The sequence below is a fragment of the Channa argus genome, chromosome 19 (assembly GCF_033026475.1).
Source record: "Channa argus isolate prfri chromosome 19, Channa argus male v1.0, whole genome shotgun sequence".
In the NCBI taxonomy this organism is placed as follows: Eukaryota; Metazoa; Chordata; class Actinopteri; order Anabantiformes; family Channidae; genus Channa; species Channa argus.
Genome location: NC_090215.1, coordinates 459617 through 478141, shown reverse-complemented (window position 1 = coordinate 478141; position 18525 = coordinate 459617). Strand labels below are relative to the sequence as shown.

Sequence of the window (18525 nt, the reverse complement as noted above, 5' to 3'; positions counted from 1 at the left end):
GACCAGTGCACAGAGCGTAAACACATCACAAAATCAGAGTCACCACAGGGCCTCCATGATGACGTCAGCACCCCTGGGTGCTTAGAAGACACTGCCAGCTCCACTGCATGGTGGCAGTGCAGTTGCAGAGAGAGAAACCGCAAGGCTCTTGAGGGTTGTATAAACTTAGTGATCCACTTTTCTCTAAGTTATGAACCTAATACTAAGACATCGAGCATCAGAAGAGAGGAGGATTGAACCCTAGAATCAAGATGCTTTTCCCTAAACTGTCAGGATCAAATGTCTTATAGGGTCAGCTACACATTTTACAAATTCTTAACCTTCCTGTTCTTTTATGCCATCGTTAATAAATGTCTTTGTTTTGATGTTTACTACTGATGCTCCACCCAAACCCTAAAATCTCCACGCTTAATGTCCTCAAAGACACACATGTATTTGTTCCTCTGGGTGTGTCATTGCATGCATGCCATCTCAGAAGCTTCTTTGGTCACAGCTGAAGTAAATTAGCAGCTCCATACACAGACTATGTCTCAAACATATACTGTACCTTTTTTTGCATATCCTTTCACTTCAAATATGGTCAGTGTACAATGCTTTAGCTTTGCCACAGGTTACTTTACACAGTTTTTGGACAAAGATTAAAGAACAAAATAGAACAAACCCTGAAAAAAGTGGAGAGGATTTTGCATTCCAAAATTCTGCAATGCTGGACAAAAGATACATTACCACATGCCTGCACGGGAGCAGGTTTAGATAACCAGACAACAGGAAAAACAAGTCAGAATAAGGTCTTGTTCTCCAAGTCAAAGCTCAATTTTCCGAGATGTAGCTACACCATTAAGTCCTGCACCACTACAGTGAACATAGGTATGTCTTGTATGAACAGAGGAGATGTAATAATGCTGGGATTTTATTGCACTGTGAATGTTGTAAATATGTTAGTAAATATGTTATTGCTTACTCATTGTCTTGGTAATCAATTTTGGGGGAAAGTTAGGAAAGGACAAACTACAATTAGTTAGTAGTAGAGTTAGTAGATTTAAGATAGAGCAACACACACTTAGAGATACTGCATATGCATTGCACTTAAATGCTACAATACAACATAGCAGAAGATCAGAGAACCCGACTAGAAGAAAGAATGAAGAATCAGAATGGAGACAGTTGCTCCAGGCAGAGGAATTAGTATGCATGAGATTTGCAAATGAAGGGAGATAGAATTAGAGAAGCGATAACAGTAACATCAGTTTGGGGAATTCTCCTTCTCAATTTGACTTTCACTATCACTGTTTCCCCTGCGTGAACCTCAAACTCACCAAACCACACTTCTGGAATAGTAAATGACATTGGAGTCAAGTCGTTGGATGAAGATCAAGTGTGATCAAGTGGCCCATGTACACTACTGCAAGCATCATCTCTGCAGGTTTGATGAACTAGTCTCAAGACTCCATGCACCTTTTCCTGTTGTCTTTCAGAGTACCCATGCTCAGGTATGCTTGGCATGGTATCAGGCATGATCACTGACAACCAGATTACTGCGTCCTCCCATACGGACCGGAGCTGGGTACCAGAGAATGCTCGCTTGCTGACCAGTAGAACAGGATGGACTCTGTTGCCACAACCACAGCCCTTCACCAACGAATGGCTGCAGGTGGATCTTGGAGAGGAGAAGCTAGTAAAGGGATTGATCATCCAGGGAGGAAAGCACCGTGAGAACAAAGTCTTCATGAAGAAGTTTCGCCTTAGCTACAGTAACAATGGCTCTGATTGGAGGATGGTGTTGGACACTAGCGGGAATAAGGCTAAGGTAAGACTTATACTATGTAAATGCTTAAGAATGTCAATAATTACTTTAATAGTTGTTCATCAATTTTGCTAATGAATCCGTAGCATATCCCCAACCAAAGAACTCTTTTTATACATAGAAAATCTTCTTTTATGGTTTGGCATTGACAGTCTGATTTTAAGCACTTCAAAAAGATAGGTTCACCCTTGTGCAGTATGGAAAATTATTCCTATTATGTCACATTTGGTCAATTTTCACCAAAGCATTGCACCTGGTAGTTTTGCGATTCAGCAGTCTTTGGGAATCAATTTAAGCAGTGCTTTGAGTCACATTAGGATAGGCGTCTTATGTCTCTGAGTCCTTTTCCAGTTCTCTCTTCCTGCTTTGTATTCAAACACACTGTTCAAACCTTCAAAGGATAGTTATAGTGTCCACAAAGGAAGGACTAGTGAAGGGAAATCGAGAAAACAAGAAGATGAAGATGATGACAAGCGAGGAAGCAACGTGGAAGAGTGAAGATTGATCTGTGCCAGTTTCACTGCATCCATAGAAGACCCAAGCCAAGACTTTGCACAACTCAAAGAAGAGCAAATTCCCAATTACAAGCCTGCCGGACAGGGCATAAATCTGATCCAGATGGGCTAATGGTTGATTTATAATGAAAGTGAGGAGGAACCATGCCCCCTATCCTGATTAGCAGGATAGGGGGCCTTTTTTATGAGGTTCCCAGCATCAAAGGTGCACCAGGACTTTTCACCTGATCACATCCTAATCCACTTCCGTCACTGCTCACATTGATTGCGTCTCTTACACGTCACCCTCTTTTCCTTCATTTATTCCTTTACTTGAAGAGGATCACATGCAGATTGAAAACAGCCGAAAACTGCTTTTGAGAGAAGTATGTGTCACGCTCCCTTTGCTACTGGCCCCAATGACAGTTTCCAGAGCTTTAGATGTTAAGGATATCAGAAAGATCTGGTCATCTGTTGTTCTTTCCTATCATTCTTCTACCTACCCAGCACAAGCCATCCCTCAACCCTATTTCTAGTTTTCAGAGGGCAGAAGAAGAAGTCTGCCTTAGGGTATCTGTAATTGGAGAACTGGATCAGTGACCCACCCTATCTGTAATATTACACTGAATGTCTTTTTTCACTCACTCTCTTTCACTTATTCTTTCCTTGGCAGATATTTGAAGGGAACAGCAACTACGACACTCCTGAGCTTAGGACAGTGGAACCCCTGGTCACCCGTTTCATCAGAATTTACCCGGACAGGGCCACGCCTACTGGGATGGGTTTACGACTTGAGCTCCTGGGCTGTGAGATTGAAGGTAAGCTTGTGCCCTTCCTAAATTTATAGTTTTGTCTGGTTATGATGAGGGCAAAGCTTTCAATTCACCAGTAATATATGTTTCTACCCTTACAGACGAGGTCATAAGCTTGCTGAAGAAACAAAAAGAATGAGATCACAAACACAAAATGAAATGTGTTTTCTTTATACGGTGGTCTGGCCCAAACTTAGAGATAAAGCTAGGAGCTTGGGAAAAGTGTAGTGTAAAAAGTTACCAATAAAATTTCAGCAATAATATTACAGTTACTCCCTCCAAAAACATTTGTTACATTGTTACTTTTGTTGTCCCCACAGCAAAGATTGATTTGAATCCTGACATTTAATATTCATAGTCATTGCGCTTGCACATGTCATTGTTAACAGCACCAAAAGCAGTAAGCTCAGGTGGACGATGGATGTACCTACATTCAGCTGCTGAAAATATTCCTATATCTTTGATGTTGTCGAGACGGAAGGTGACAAGAACGTTATAATAACTGTAAATTGTGTACGAGTATTACAATTAGAATTTTGTTCACTGCAAAAAACACAATGTCAAACCTTTTGAAACACGTGTTAAGACAACACAAAGCTCGTGGAGAACCCAAAATGGATGTGGTTGTGTAGGATGGATACAAAGCTGGATTTTAATCGTCAACAGCAGCAACAGCAAGCAACATAGAACTTACAATGCTTGTGGTTGCATGTGCGTTGGATGCAGTGTTGCCCATTCCCACTATTTACTCGCCATCTTTCACAACCTAACCCTTCAGAAAAGTAATATAACAAATGTAACAAATTACTTTTGACAGGCAGTAATAGGTAAGGCAATACTATTAATTCTGAATAGAGTAACAACAAGCCCAACACTGCCCAGGATCAACTGCAAGGTATACATAAGTACAGTAGGTAACATAAGGTAGGTGACCTAAGGTGACATAAGGGAAATCTGGACTACTCTGACTAGCCTGCTGTGACGAAGCAGAAAATAAAAGGATGGAAGGATAAACATCTAAATCAATTTTGTTTTCTGAAATACTGTCTAAAAACTAAGAGAAAAGCCACTGCAGTTCTACTGCAGTTCTACTGCAGTTCTGTGGCAGCCCCATTTCAACCTTGCAGTGATTTCTCTACTAACTGTAACCAATGCTGGCAACATCACTATGGGATGGGATGGAACTTGGGCATGGTATCCCATGTCAATGACATTTATAGCTAAGGTTTTAAACACACAATGACATTTAAATCCAGATGAGTATGTGTGATGTTTATTACTTTAAGCATGAATAATACCCCTGAACTCTATACTGGGCACATATCTGTGTACAAACATTTAAGAATATGTACATGTGTTCTCATGTCTGTGAGCTATCTGTCATTTTAGATAATAATATAACTGTAAGTATGTTGCTTTTCATGTCTTTGCCAGAGTTGAGGTTATTTAAAAATTTGAGTGAGGTTGAAGTGTGTTGAGCTCCTGTCTAGCTCCTGCTCTTTATGTTTACAAGGGACAGTTGTCTTATCACCCTTTTACAGCAACGCTGCTGACGTATTGTTTAGCAAGCCACTTCTAGACGGGATCAAATGAAAGCCAACCTACCCAGTAGGTTAATTTCAGCCTGGCCCCTATTATACTCTTCTCAAACCCCAAATGTCTTTCTCCTTTCAATAGACTACACGCACTTTGCTATCTTTAAAATTGCCCTTATTGTATTTTTTTCTAGCTCGTTATCTGTCTTTCTCAAAGCTGATGTTGCACAGTATCAGATCAGAGGAACGAGCGCACAAGCTCACATCCCCTGAGTTCATTTACATATCGTTACCCTCTTAAAATAATGAAAGATGTCATTTTTTGACAAAAGTGATTATTTTGCCCAAATCATCTTTTACTCTGGTTCCTTCAGTTTTTTCAGCTTTTTTGAAAAACTTGAAAATATGACTTAGAACATGATTTTAAAAGGGTTATGATATTGGATTTCTTGGAGGCCCATTCTGTTGTAAGCCTCAGGGACTCCCACTAGGAGGTTTAGTCAGATGATAATGCCTGTTTTCAGTGTTAATGCCCAACATACACATACTAACACAGATATACACACATACACAAAGTCAATCACAGTCACCCTGCCAAACATGTGGTTACAGCCATATATACACAGTTCAGCACACGCATACAGCAGGTGACTGTACGAGTGTTTACAACCGCACGTGTGTGTATGTGAAGCCATAGCGAGAAGGCTAAATCCTCATTTCTGTGAGAAGCTCCCCTGACATAACAATGACCCTATCTCTGACCTTCCCTACGCTGAATCTGACAGGGGCTGATCTACCTCATCTTTCATCTAGGACAGGGTGGAAGGAAGACAATTGGCACACAGATACAGACACACTCACAATCCCTCACACACACATATAAGGTACACGTCCATTTTTAAGACCATTTGCCCTGTCTGTCTATTCTCTTTCCCCAGCTCCCTCCTCTTTCAGTGCCCTATTTCTGCATTGGGGAAGCCCATGCATTACTCAGTCAGTGTATACACACACCAAATACACACTCACAGTAGGATGGTTGCACAGCAGTAGAACCATCCCATGGCCATAACCATGTGTAACAGGACCATAATGATAGGCCACTTTGGCAGCCGGGGCCCCTATAGCCATTCCCAAGCCCTAGGCATTAGCTTCCACTCTATTTACAGTATATGCCCACGCCCCCACATATTGAAAAAGGGTTGCTGAAAGGGTTGGCCTAGATTGAAACCTAATGTGTAGCTTATTATGTATGCACTTCAGTGTGTTAATATATGGCTGATTGTAAACATACCTTTTCAAACTACATTTGTATCACAACCTATAATTCTTTCCATCCAATTTTACTATCATCACAATTTTAATGTCTGCTTAGTTATTCTGTTGGTGGTAAATGGTCTGCACTTATATAGCACTTTTCCACCTATTGGCACTCAAAGTGCTATACACTGCTTCTTATTCATTCACAATTACTCATGCATCGATGAGGGCTGGCCAACACTCACTGGTAGAAACTAAGTTGGGGTTCAGTGTCAAAGACATTTCAACATGTGAAAGAAGGAGCCAGGGATCAAACTAACATATTGGTGGACGACCAATCTAGCTTCCTGTGCCACAGTCGCCCCTCGATGACATCAAGCTCTTGTCCATGTTGGAATGAATTTGCTTAAAAAAGAAAAGAATCGGCCAGATTAATGTTATGTGGATTCATTGCAGCAATCCACTTAAAATGTAATGCAATAGCGAATTATATTTAGTACCTTAGCTTTTCTGAATAATACTGGAAAACATAGAAAAGACCATTTGCTTCAAATGTGATAATGGGAACCCAATGTCAAAACCATTAAGACAAAACATATCATAACTTGATGATTTTTAATTCAACTTGATATCTAATCTCTGTTGTCTGCTGTCTATCTACTTTATCTTTACAGCTCCTTCACTCCCACCTACCATGGTAGCCCCAGGCACTACTCCGGCAGATGAGTGTGACGATGACCAGGCAAACTGCCACAGTGGCACAGGTGATGACTACGACATGACAGGTGCTAACATCGCCTTCATGAGACTGCAACCAATCATACTTCTCCCCTTTCAGGCTTTCCTTCTGCTATGGCTCACACTTGATCAGCTCCCCTGTACCTTGATTCAGTAGCACAGCTACACCACTCTACTGTTCTACAGTTTAATTTGATCCTGCACTACTCTCACAAGCTTGCTTGCAGACACACTCACAAGCGTACTGGCATGAACACAGCTCTAATTAGCTGCACCTGTAATTTTTACCTCCCCATTCAGTTTATTCTTTCTTAATTCTTTCTTTCTTTGCACCAAACATAATCTGAACCTACCAAAAGTCACTTCTCTTTATTCTTTCATTTCTCACCTACCTTGTCCTCTTGCACTCACTTTTCCATTTACTCTTCTTGGCCTAATTTCTCAATAACTCTGTAGCTTTTGTGGGCCTGTACTGCTGTCTGCACTTTCCATTATCCTGCAGTCTCTATTGATGAGTGTGGCACCATCTCAGTCACATATTTGTGCTTCAGGGTAGATATAACAAGAGAGAGTACATAGAAAGACATAACACTAAATTAGCTCAATTTATTTAGCCTGAATACATTTAGTGCATATGTGTGGTTACTGTGTATGAAATAAAAATGTTTAAAATGCCAAATTAGGTGAGCTAGGCTATTTTATTTTGACAGGTGGTACCACAATGCCAGAGACCAAAACTACTGAAGTGGACACCATACCAGGTGACATTTGTTTTCCTTTCTATTTAAAATTCCATAGTTTTTTAAAATGTAATGCAATAATGTTGAAATATAAACATTTTGATGTTTTTGTAATAATTTCGAAGGATTTATCAAGAAGCATATCTTAGTTAATGATTGTGAGTTTAAAGCCTCTACACTTTGATATGTGTTTGTTATTTACATTTATGATATTGCCCTGAGAGGCTCCTGCATCACCTCCTGCTAGCTGATGATTACCGCTGGTGCTGTGCTGCTGCCATCTCAGCATAATCACTAATCACTGGGCCAGCACTGACACGTGCACACACACACACACACACGCAGACACACACGCACACATACACATGGGCACGCACACACCTACATAACACAAGACAAAGCAGGAACGCAAAATGCTAATGACCACAGGAAATGAGGGCATATTGCTTTCTCTTATAACAGGTTGATGAGGCAGGAGCCAGCTGAGAGGCTATGCCCCAGTCTGACCTTGGCTATTGGGCCATAGGCTCCATCAAGTCCCTTTATCAGCTGGCTCTGTGGCTCTGTTGTGCGTGTGTGTGTATGTGTGTGTGTGTGTGTGTGTGTGTGTGTGTGTGTGTGTGTGATGAGGATGAGGTTTTTGTTGTCTCTTTTTCTTTTTATCAAGTCTTGTGGGTGTTCATCTCATCCTGAGCTTGTTGGTAGTCAAAGCCTTCCAAGAATGTAACAAAAGAGTCAACGTTATTTTAATTGAGCTCGTGGTCTGACATGTAGTTCCACTTGGAAATTCCATACTTTGTATTTTATGAGTAAATAGCGTTGTTGCCTGCTGATGCTAGTTAAAACCATTCCATTATTAAAGGGGATGTTACTATGTGGAATGCCACCTCGTTGTATTTCTAAAGGCATCTCTTATTGAAGATTAAGGCCATGGCCGTGGCCTCCCAAACATCTAACCCCCTTAGGCCCAGGCACTGTCACAAAGCTGTCTTCAAACCTCAAATTGCTGCTCTTATTAATATCCTGAGCTCTGTGGGTTTCTATGAATGAATGTTGCTCTCTCAACTGGACACACCCCATCTTCACCTCCCCCTCTGCCTCAATTTTAGATCTGCCTATTCTTAATGCCCCTCCATACCTATCTTATGTTGCCTGTTATGTTGATTAAAAGAAATCAGTAATTAAAGCAAAGATATAAGGTCCAAACAGTCAGTTCAGTCTTTTTTCTTCTCAGAGCTGTATCTTGACTTCTAACACAGTCTGTTTATTCCTCCTAAGTTAGCTGCTTGGCTGTGGGACTGTGAGCATATGTCCCACAGTTCTTTGCTGCCATCTAGTGTTTGTAGTAGGCCTGATTGATGGGAGGAAGCCCCAAAGTGTAACCTGCAGTCATAACAGGCCCTCACGTCATTGTTCAGATAAATCCCAGAGCTCCTGGCAAATTCTCCTTTTATAGAGGATGATGAAATGTGACTTATTCTTATACGTGATCCTAACCTGTTCTCAACATATTTCCAGCTTTTCTGTGGTTTGCCTGTGATTTTGGATGGGCCAATGACCCATCTTTCTGCAGCTGGACATCTGAAGATACTGGCTCTAAATGGCAGATCCAGTCCAGTGGTACCCCCACACTCAACACTGGACCTAACATGGATCATACAGGTCAGAGCCTGTAGGCTAATGATATACTGAGCAATGCATGAAGAAACACAGTCCAACTTTCTGAGAATACATGCTGAAAGTCCCAATTTTTTTCAGTTTCACCATTTTTGTCAGAGAGTTAAGAAGATCTTTTATGCTACAGGTGGATCAGGGAACTTCATCTACACCTTGGCAACAGGTTCTCAAGAGACAGAAATGGCTCGGCTGGTCAGCCCAGTGGTCAGCCATCCAGACTCAGACCTGTGTGTGTCCTTTTGGTATCACATGTTTGGGTCACACATTGGCACACTGCATATCAAACAGCGCAAACAGACTATTGACGGACCAGCTGATGTCCTGCTTTGGATGGTCAGTGGTCACCAGGGCAACCGCTGGAGAGAGGGACGTGTCCTTGTGCCACGTGCCAACAAACCTTATCAGGTAAATCAAAATTTCCATAAATTCTAGGATTTATTGTAGACCAACTTTCAGTCTTTAACTGGGTGTGTGGAAATGGAAATGGGCTATCAAGTGTGGGATTCAAAAAAAGGTAACCAACAAATTACTGTGCTTTTTTTCAAGGTGGTGATCGAAGGTCAGGTGGAGAGAAAAAGCTGGGGAGACATTGCTGTGGATGACATTAAGGTTCTCAATGGGCTCAGCATGACAGATTGTAAAGGTGAGCCTCTTAGCCTGTTGAGGTAACAGTTAAAATACCTTTATTAACATAACTTGATACCTTCACCTCCACATGTAAAATATGACAACACACTGTAGCTTGTTTTAGCACTATATTTAATTATTTCTCAACAGATCCTGATGCACCCACTGAGCCCATGCTGCCAGAGGATAGCTTTAATGAAATCCGTAAGTAATTTCACATGGAGAATCTATTTAACTATATTTCTTTCTAGAAAGTTCCTTATTCCTCTATTCTGTTTCTGTCTCTTCCATAGTTGAGGAGATTACGGAATACCCAGACTTTGTAGAGACCAACCAGATCAGTGGAGCAGGCAACATGTTGAAGACACTTGATCCTATCCTCATCACTATCATTGCCATGTCGGCCCTGGGGGTCTTCCTGGGTGCCATATGTGGCGTGGTCTTGTATTGTGCTTGTTCACATGGAGGCATGTCGGACAGGAATTTATCAGCTCTGGAGAACTATAATTTTGAATTAGTGGACGGTGTCAAGCTAAAGAAAGACAAACTTAATGTACAGGGCTCTTACTCGGAAGCTTGAGGTAGGACTAAGTGCATTGGTGTGACAATATGCTTTGCAGCGCTCACAGAGCATGTAAAGGACTCTCTGTAGGCATATCCATGAGTGGGTGAGCTCAAGGAATTGCCAGCACCCTCACAGGGTGAGGGACAGGTTCAGGACACAATAGGAGCTGTGGACTGATCATCGCTTTTCTCAGGAGCTGCAGTAAAAAGAACCTAGCTGTAGGGGACACTGTGTACAAAAAAAAAAAAAAAAACGGAAAATGTGTACAAATGATTTAGATAATATTTTAATTTTCTATGTTTATTTCCATTCATTTCTACAATCAGATGCTGGTGTTGAGACCAATTTATTAATAATGTTTAAAGTATTTATCATTTTCTTGGAAAGAGATTTTTTTTTATTATTATTGTCAGTTCATAAAAGCTGTTTATTTTCAACTTAAGAAAGAGATGTATAAAAATCCTAAATGAACCATATGTGGCAAAACTGCCCCATGTTGTGGCATACAGGGTGTGCCCATAACCTAGGACCCAGAAACATGGCCTCAATCACTCAAAAGTGAGGGTCCAATTCATGGCAATGTATGGTTCTTACAGTGCCTTTAGTACATTTTGGTTGGTCTCCTTTGTTGAACTGGGTGTTTTTTTACTTTACTTGGCTTAAGTTATAATGGCAGGAAACAGGGGCACATTATCTTAAAGATACCTGTTAACGAGGATAACAATTTATCACAGAGCTTTGGTTTGTTTTTAGTTGCTTAACTGTCCAAAAACTACACACTGTAAATATGTTTTAATATATTTTATTGCCATTTTAAAAAAGGTTAAAAGGAAAAAAGCTGCAGTATCCATTTTTTCATGGGTTTGTGTGTGTAAATACAATCTTTTGACTGTTTAGTGGAAGGTGGAGTGTTCCTTTTTTTTAATCTTTACATTGTGTTGCTCAGATGAAAAAGATGTGTGTGATGATAATGTTACAGAGATTTCTATGTACATTCAAGACATCTATCATTGGAACATCCACATGATTACCAAAAGAACACATGAGTCAAACGGTAACAAAGAAAACTCTTGGCACTCTTTTTCATCTAATATTTTCTCCTGAGATTTTGGTCACCAGAATTACTTTTAAAATGCTCATGTCAGTGGCAGAGGATGTAGTAAAATACAGAAAGTGTCTGCGAGCATACCAAAAAAACAAAAAAACAATCACCATTGCTTTTCTTTAGCTAAGACCTAGACTAACTCATCACTTCCAGACATCACTGTGGATTGTTCAGTGAAGAAGTGCTATCTGGACAATGGAGCTTGAATGCACTTTGTTTCTGAATCCCTCAATAGGAGCCTATTAAAAGAGGGGTTATCATGCTAAATGAAGAATGGTGCTATCATTACTTTGGCCAGACACTTGTCACATGGCTAAACCAGTTTGTGTTGTTTGTTTACATGCTGTATTGTAATTTTAAGGCCTCATTGGCCTCAAAGAGTTAAATGTGTAGCAGCCATTACATTGTGGTGTCAGAGGTTGCTGTCATCAGGATTGGACGCTGGTACAGTAAGGAGATCAAGTGGCATCAACTGAATCAGGTCACCTGACCTCCCTCGGTTGTTTTACCAAAGGATGGTCGCCCCCTTCTTGTTCGCTGGGGGTTCTCACCAACACACAACTGCTCAGTTCACTAACAGCCATCACTAACAAAAGAACTGACTACTTCCAAAAAATCAAAAGGGGACATTTATAGAGATGTGTCTGTTTTCTATTTCTTTTTAAGTTTAAAAGAAGTACAAAAGTCATGTGAATGTGAACTCTTCAAAATCTACATTGAGACTGTACAGATGGATAGATGGGGCAATCTGTCCATTACACACAGCAAGGGGAGAGGAATCTGTTTAAACTCCACGTAAGATTGTAGTAACAGGACACAAAGGTCCATGGGACATAGAACTCATTGGTTTTCCATGCCACAGTCAAACAATCAAATACCTGATACTGAGATGGGTTACATTGTCTACATCTCTGTGCTTTGTATGTGACGCTGCGTTGGAACACATTCTAAGCTTGTTCATGTCTGATTCAATCTCTCCACCATACCTTCTGCGCTTAGAGAACTGTAGCTCCAGCAATTTCTGCTAAACTAGAGAAAAAGGATACTGTAGCAGGGACTCAAAAAACAATGTTGCACTGATAAATATATTTAAGAGGTATATGTGTTTGTAGCGTTCATTTGCAAAAAAAAATCTAAACAACAAAAACAGAAGAAAATCAAAAAACCCAAAAACATGTCTTCATTTCTTCATCTTTTTTATACATATAGTTTCAGATTATGTGATATAAATCTGAAAAGTAAAGATATTGAAAAGTTTTCATTATTGAAAAAGGCAAAATCGATATTCCAACAGTTACATCCCATCGCTCCATATACATGGCATATTCGTTTTGTAATGTCATACAGATTTTGTGCAGACTTTGTTTTTTTTTTACAAGAACCAGAAAATAAAACTTTTATTTTCAATACTGCTTCTGTAATTTGCTGTTGTAGGGAAAAATGAATAAACAGCAAGGCCTTAAAAAGAAAAGACTATGTTTTTTGTGGACTTCCCTGCATGTTCTCCATGTGCTTGTGTGGGTTTCCTCCGGGTACTCTGGTTTCCTCACAGTCCGAAGACATGCATGTATATTAATTAAACGGTAAATGGTTTGCACTTATATACCGCTTTTCTACCTATTGGCAGAAACTCATACTCATACACCGAGCTACATACGGGGAGCTGCTATGCAGCTGGCCAACCTTTATCGGAGCAACTAAGTTGGGTTTCAGTGTCTTGCTAAAGGACACCTCGACATGTGACTGGAGAAGCTGGGATTGAAGCAACAACTGCGAGATTGGTGGACAACCGCTCTACTTTCCTGTGCCAAACGTTGCTCAGTATGGTCAGTTGTAAAAGTGCTCATCATGCAGTGCAGGCATGGACTGGCCATCTAGCATACAGGGCGATTTCTTGTAGGGCCACTGGGTCTATTATTGGCCCCAATCAAATCATAGCTTGGCTCTACACAGTCTCGTATGCAGCAAAACGTGATATTCTATATACATAGATGGTACACAAAGTCAATACAAATATATTGGTGGCCTGGTAGCTCAATGGCACGATATGCAGAAGTCTGCAGGTTAAAATATATCCACCATGTATGTCCTTGAGTATGACACTAAGCTCTAGTACCCAGGAGCCCCCTGTGGCTGCCTACTGTTCCACACAAAGGGTTGTTTTAAATGAGGAGACAACATTTCATTGTAATACATAATTTTTTTTTGTCCTTTTGGCTTATCCCTCAGAGACTCAGAGACACTTCCTCAGAGACAGTTGTCCAGAGACAGTTCGACAATGATCCTTAGAAATGATAGCAAGTTTGTAACAAGCATAAGCAGGTATCACCAGAGAAAATTACCCTGTTTTTATTCATTTAACATTGGACATCAGAAAAAGCACAACTGCAATTATTATACTGAATGATGGCTTAGACACTCCCGTGGTATACTGCAACATTCAAATAAAACACAGCCATTGGTTAAATCAGTGCTTTTCTTAGCATGACAAGTCAACATGTTTTCTGTAATTAAAGGGTGATTATTAATATTTTGTAAGTGGTCTGCACTTATATAGCACTTTTCCACCTATTGGTACAAAATGCACTTGATACTGCTTCTCATTCCTCCATTTGCAATCACAATCACCCACCAAGAGGGGAGCTGCTATGCAACTGGCCTACACTCACCAGTAGCAACTAAGTTGGGGTCCAGTGTCTTACTCAAGGACAATTTGACATGTGACAGGAGGACCTGGAGATCAAACCAATAACCCTAGGATTGGTGGACGACTGGTTTACCTCCTGCACCACAGTCTCTCCAATGTTCAAAGCCCCAAGAGAGTAACAATGGTTTGTTCTAATGTTTGAAAAGAACTAAACAGGAACATAAATTAAGAAAATGTGCACAAACTACTGCACTAACACTACCACTGCAGTATTTACTCACACTTCTGTCCTATCTGCAGTGACCCAACCGAACCTCAGGGAGGAATTTGGAGTTTGATTCCATCAAACAGAAAACTTTTCACCTCTGCTGTTGAGCACTGGGAGATAAGTAGCACTCAATTGTAAACACTCCCTGGAGACTAAACAGGATCTTCCACCCCAGCAGTTCATTTTTTCTCACATTTTTCCACCGTGTTCCCAATGATGAGGCAAAAATAACATTCTACTTATTTTAAAGTAATTAAATAATTAGGTTGATTATTTTCATTAAAACAGACCCAAAACTGTGCAGCTGCTGGATGGCAGTTGAATAAGGTGTCTAATAATGTGGAAATAGTGAGAAAAACAGTGACTGGTATTGTTTTTTTCTGTCTTATCTATATTCCAACTTTACAGTTGAATTATGTCATGAAGACTCTTTGTTTCGTTTGAAGTCTGTAGTCAGTAGACATTTAAAACTCTTACAAAACTTATTTATTACATCTTGAGAGATACAATTTGTGAAAGTATCTTTTGGTAATCCAAAAGAAACTTTACAGTTAAATAAAAAACAATTGTCACAAATAAACTAAAGTTAGGCTACTTGAAAATTTGAATTTTGTAACAATAATGAGCAAAGTCACTTTTACACACTTATTCACTTCAGTTTTTAAATTTGAATAATTTAAAATAGTGGTTTAAATAAATACGGTACAGAGTTAGTGTGGTTTGGCTGAATTTTCCAGAAAGGATTGTATGGCAATTGTTTATAACACATGAAATCCTAACAAGAATTAAAAAACATAATCTAATATTGCTAAATTAGATGTCAATACAGAAATGTTTATTGTGTTTTTGCAGAAATGTCTGCCTGCTTATATAAAACTGCTCGTACACTGGTGAGAAGCGGGATGATGATGATGAGGATGATGATGATGATGATGATGATGATGATGTTAATGATTTCCACATCGAGTCACAAATTGACAATGTAATATTGAAGAGATACAGTATGGCAATCATTTGAGAGGGGGTGTCCTTTAGTGGTGACGTCAAAAAGAGTAACAGACAAAGCTCAGCACAAATAACAGGGCAGTAGAACGTTTGCCTTCAAAATAAAAGTGAGAGGCTATTAAGATGTGTGGTAGCTGGCCCACAACAGACTTTAACTTTCTTTTAGCTGAATTTATTATCAAGTCCAAGTTTCGATACCAAACATCACAGTCACTCTCCTGGCTCCGTATTGTTATCTCATACAGCTGAAGCACCACTGGTACGGTCAGATGATCAGCAAGTTTTGACAATGCAGGTTAATACTGGCCTATTGCCTGCATACATAGCCTAAGCACCGTAAATGTATTAATAGACCACCAACCAACGCCATAGATGTAAGGCCTGTTGAAGAAATAAGTAGTAAGAAGAGTTCCCGTTTGATAAATAAGTAGAAAAAAAGTATATTCAATGTAAGTATATACGTGGACGTGCATGAATTGAATAAATTAAACGGAGATGTTTAAAAATACAGCTGCCAGCTTGTACGTTCAGGTTTTATTTTGAACGTTGTTGCCGGAAGGCTGCATGTTGACAGTAGTGAACATTGACCAGAGCTCTTCGCGTTACCTCTCTGCTTTTGCTTGATGAACACACAGTTAAAAAGGTCCACATTGGCACATTTGAGATATTTTTGCATTTCAAGCTAACGACGTGTTCTTACAAGTGTTTTTTAATTTTGTGTGTGTGTGTGTGTGTGTGTGTGTGTGTGTGTGTGTGTGTGTGTGGAGGGAGTCTGTTCGGACTGAGTAATAGAGGAAACCTAGCGAGAGTTTTTCGGAGCGGAAAGTGGCCGCCGGTGCCAACAGGGCAGAGAGTTGCTTCTGCTGTCTGCACTGCTGTTAGTGGATCCCCACAGCAAACTGGGCAGCTAGCTTACTTCTTCTGTATGTTGTCTCGGAAATAACTCCACCAGCGCCAAGGTAAATAAAGATAACCAACCTACCCTTCTTATGGTTTGTGTGTGTATCACAAATGAGTAATTTATGTTTTACTTATTTCTTGTTATGGTCAAAGTTTATAGATAAGTCTAGTATGCCTTCAATTAAGATACTAGCGTTAATTTATTGTAATGGTACGTAGTTTATAATTTATTTTCTTTGTGTTATGTCGTTTGAATGTTCTTATAAGGGTTAATAGCTGTTTGGTTATCAATTAATAATTCGGACCATAGTTTCTGGTAACGTGACATTTCATGCCATTCTTCACTAGCGTGCAATATTGCACTTAAGATTAGAAAGTCTTTAACACTGGTAACAGTGATGGTTGTTGTTTGTGGTCGTGTTCGTGTATGTGTGTGCGTACGTGTTATTTTAATGATTTTTATTATAGGTTCTCTGTCTTGCATTATAATTCCTGCACGCCATTCACGTGGACGTCAAATATAAGACCTACAACTGATCTCATATAAACTAACCTCAGTTTAATCAGGGAAATGGAGGCAGGAAGGGAAGCAAAGACGAAGGGAGTGAGGAGATGTCAGAAGCAGATCTGAAAAGCAAATGATATGGGGGAAGGACAGTAAGTGAGGAGGAGGGGAAAAATGAAGGACATTTGGGGATTTGAAAAACTGTTGCAGAAACAGTGGTCACAAGCTGGATGTGACCTCCAGGCCCCCAAGGAATAGCTGCTGCTGGGTCGGCTCTCATTGGATTTATTAGGCCACTTAGAGTGTAGCAGTGTAATAACAAACATGCATTGAAGAGACCCATTGCTTTTTTCAGTGTGTAGTGTGCATTGGTGCCCTGTCAATCCAGAATGAATACATTTGTGCGTGAGTTTGCCAAAGTGTGTGTTTGTACGGCCGTGCAATATTTCATATCCCGATAACAATATATTTTTTTCTTTACTACAAGGGAAGGCCAATTTCTTATTACAATTTTTATAATGTATGTGACAATATGGTACTCACATATAAGTATTTTTCTCCTTAGTAACTTTGTGGAGATTTTCAGTTAGCCATGTCACAAAATGTACAGGACAACATTTTTGGGCACGAGCTGCAGACTTGGCCTTTTTTTTTCTCTAAATGAGAAATATTCACATTTCTGGTTTCAAATAGTCAATAGTTGTAACAAATAAAACAAATAAAAAATTAACTAAGTAACACAATAAAATTGTTTGCTTGTTGCTGTTTGTTCCCTTACGTAGGGACTGGCTATTATTTTTGGCACAGATTTGTCTATTTTTAGATTGTCTACTAGATTTCGGTGTGACCTATACTCTTGGTTTTGGTTTGTGACGCTTAGACTTACTTGAATACTTGTGCCTTTTCTTTCTGTATGTACTCTCTCTCCACATTGAGCTCGCATTCCACATTCTGGGCCTTTTTGGAGGGGCCTCCTGGTTCTAAAAACAGCTTCTGAAACACTGAGGAAGAATAGCTTGGTTAGAGCTGACCTCTGTTTGCCAAGGACTGCTTCGAATATGAGTCTAAATCTTATGTTGGTATATACAGTTAGTAGAAGACTTTAGTTGTTTATTATTGTGACAGTGTGAAGGTTAAACTGTCAGGGCCTGTGATTTAAAAAATGTTAATCCATGCATTCTAAGTGTTTTAAGTAAGTTTTAAACATTTTATGTTGGATTAGTAAGATTGTAGCTTATTTATGTCAATTAACCTAAATGGCTATGCAGTATGTGGTATAGTGTGAAGCAAAGCTATATAAAAGCAGGAAAAGGGAGGGCTGGGCAGAACAGACAGGACTGATTCCAAGTCTCATGTTGGTGTTAGCTTAAGTCGGGCCTTTAAAGCTATTAAAGGAATAGTTTTGAATCTTTGAATCTGGTTTAAAAAAAAGCCTTTTTTATACATATATATAACACTTTCCTTTTTTCCACAATATGTGTGACTGTTTTCTCATAACCACACTAAAGAAATGAGAGCAGCAGTCTTTTAGACTTTTACATAAAATGTACTTTCATATGAAAAGTTCAGCGGCTGTCTAATCCAAGTATCAAATCTTAAGTAAACCAATGTTACATTCTTTCTTATTCCCCTGATAGTCTCTTGACTGTTATTGCTAGTGTAGGAATACAGTTTTCATGACTCAGCTTGTTGTTCAAAGATGACTGGTTTCCTTAACAAGTTGTGAATGGAGTTATTGGAAGATAATTTGTACTTTGCAGATTGAACATCTGGCAGTAGAGGATGAACTACTCAAAACTGTACTTAAGTAAAAGTGCAAGAATACAATCAGAATAAAATGTCAAGA

The 18525-nt window shown here is 39.6% G+C and overlaps 2 protein-coding genes across 5 annotated transcripts in view; both read left to right on the top strand.

Moving 5' to 3' along the window:
• Nucleotides 1–10565, top strand: part of nrp1a (neuropilin 1a) — a 52960-nt gene extending 42395 nt beyond the window's left edge. For 2 of the 3 annotated variants that reach the window (XM_067486444.1, XM_067486446.1), the window contains 9 exons: nt 1476–1807; nt 2972–3116; nt 6577–6687; nt 7351–7401; nt 8899–9042; nt 9185–9462; nt 9604–9700; nt 9835–9888; nt 9978–10565. In XM_067486444.1, the coding sequence (XP_067342545.1) occupies nt 1476–1807; nt 2972–3116; nt 6577–6687; nt 7351–7401; nt 8899–9042; nt 9185–9462; nt 9604–9700; nt 9835–9888; nt 9978–10264 (1499 nt within the window). In that variant the 3' untranslated portion in view covers nt 10265–10565. The remainder of the gene's footprint in view (nt 1–1475; nt 1808–2971; nt 3117–6576; nt 6688–7350; nt 7402–8898; nt 9043–9184; nt 9463–9603; nt 9701–9834; nt 9889–9977) is intronic. The other variant, XM_067486445.1, reaches the window with a different exon arrangement.
• Nucleotides 10566–15859: 5294 nt separating this feature from the next.
• The window catches only part of itgb1a (integrin, beta 1a), a 32014-nt gene continuing 29348 nt past the window's right edge, over nt 15860–18525 (top strand). The window contains exon 1 of one of the 2 annotated variants that reach the window (XM_067486277.1): nt 15860–16233. The gene's annotated coding sequence lies outside the window, so the exon portion shown is untranslated. The remainder of the gene's footprint in view (nt 16234–18525) is intronic. The other variant, XM_067486278.1, reaches the window with a different exon arrangement.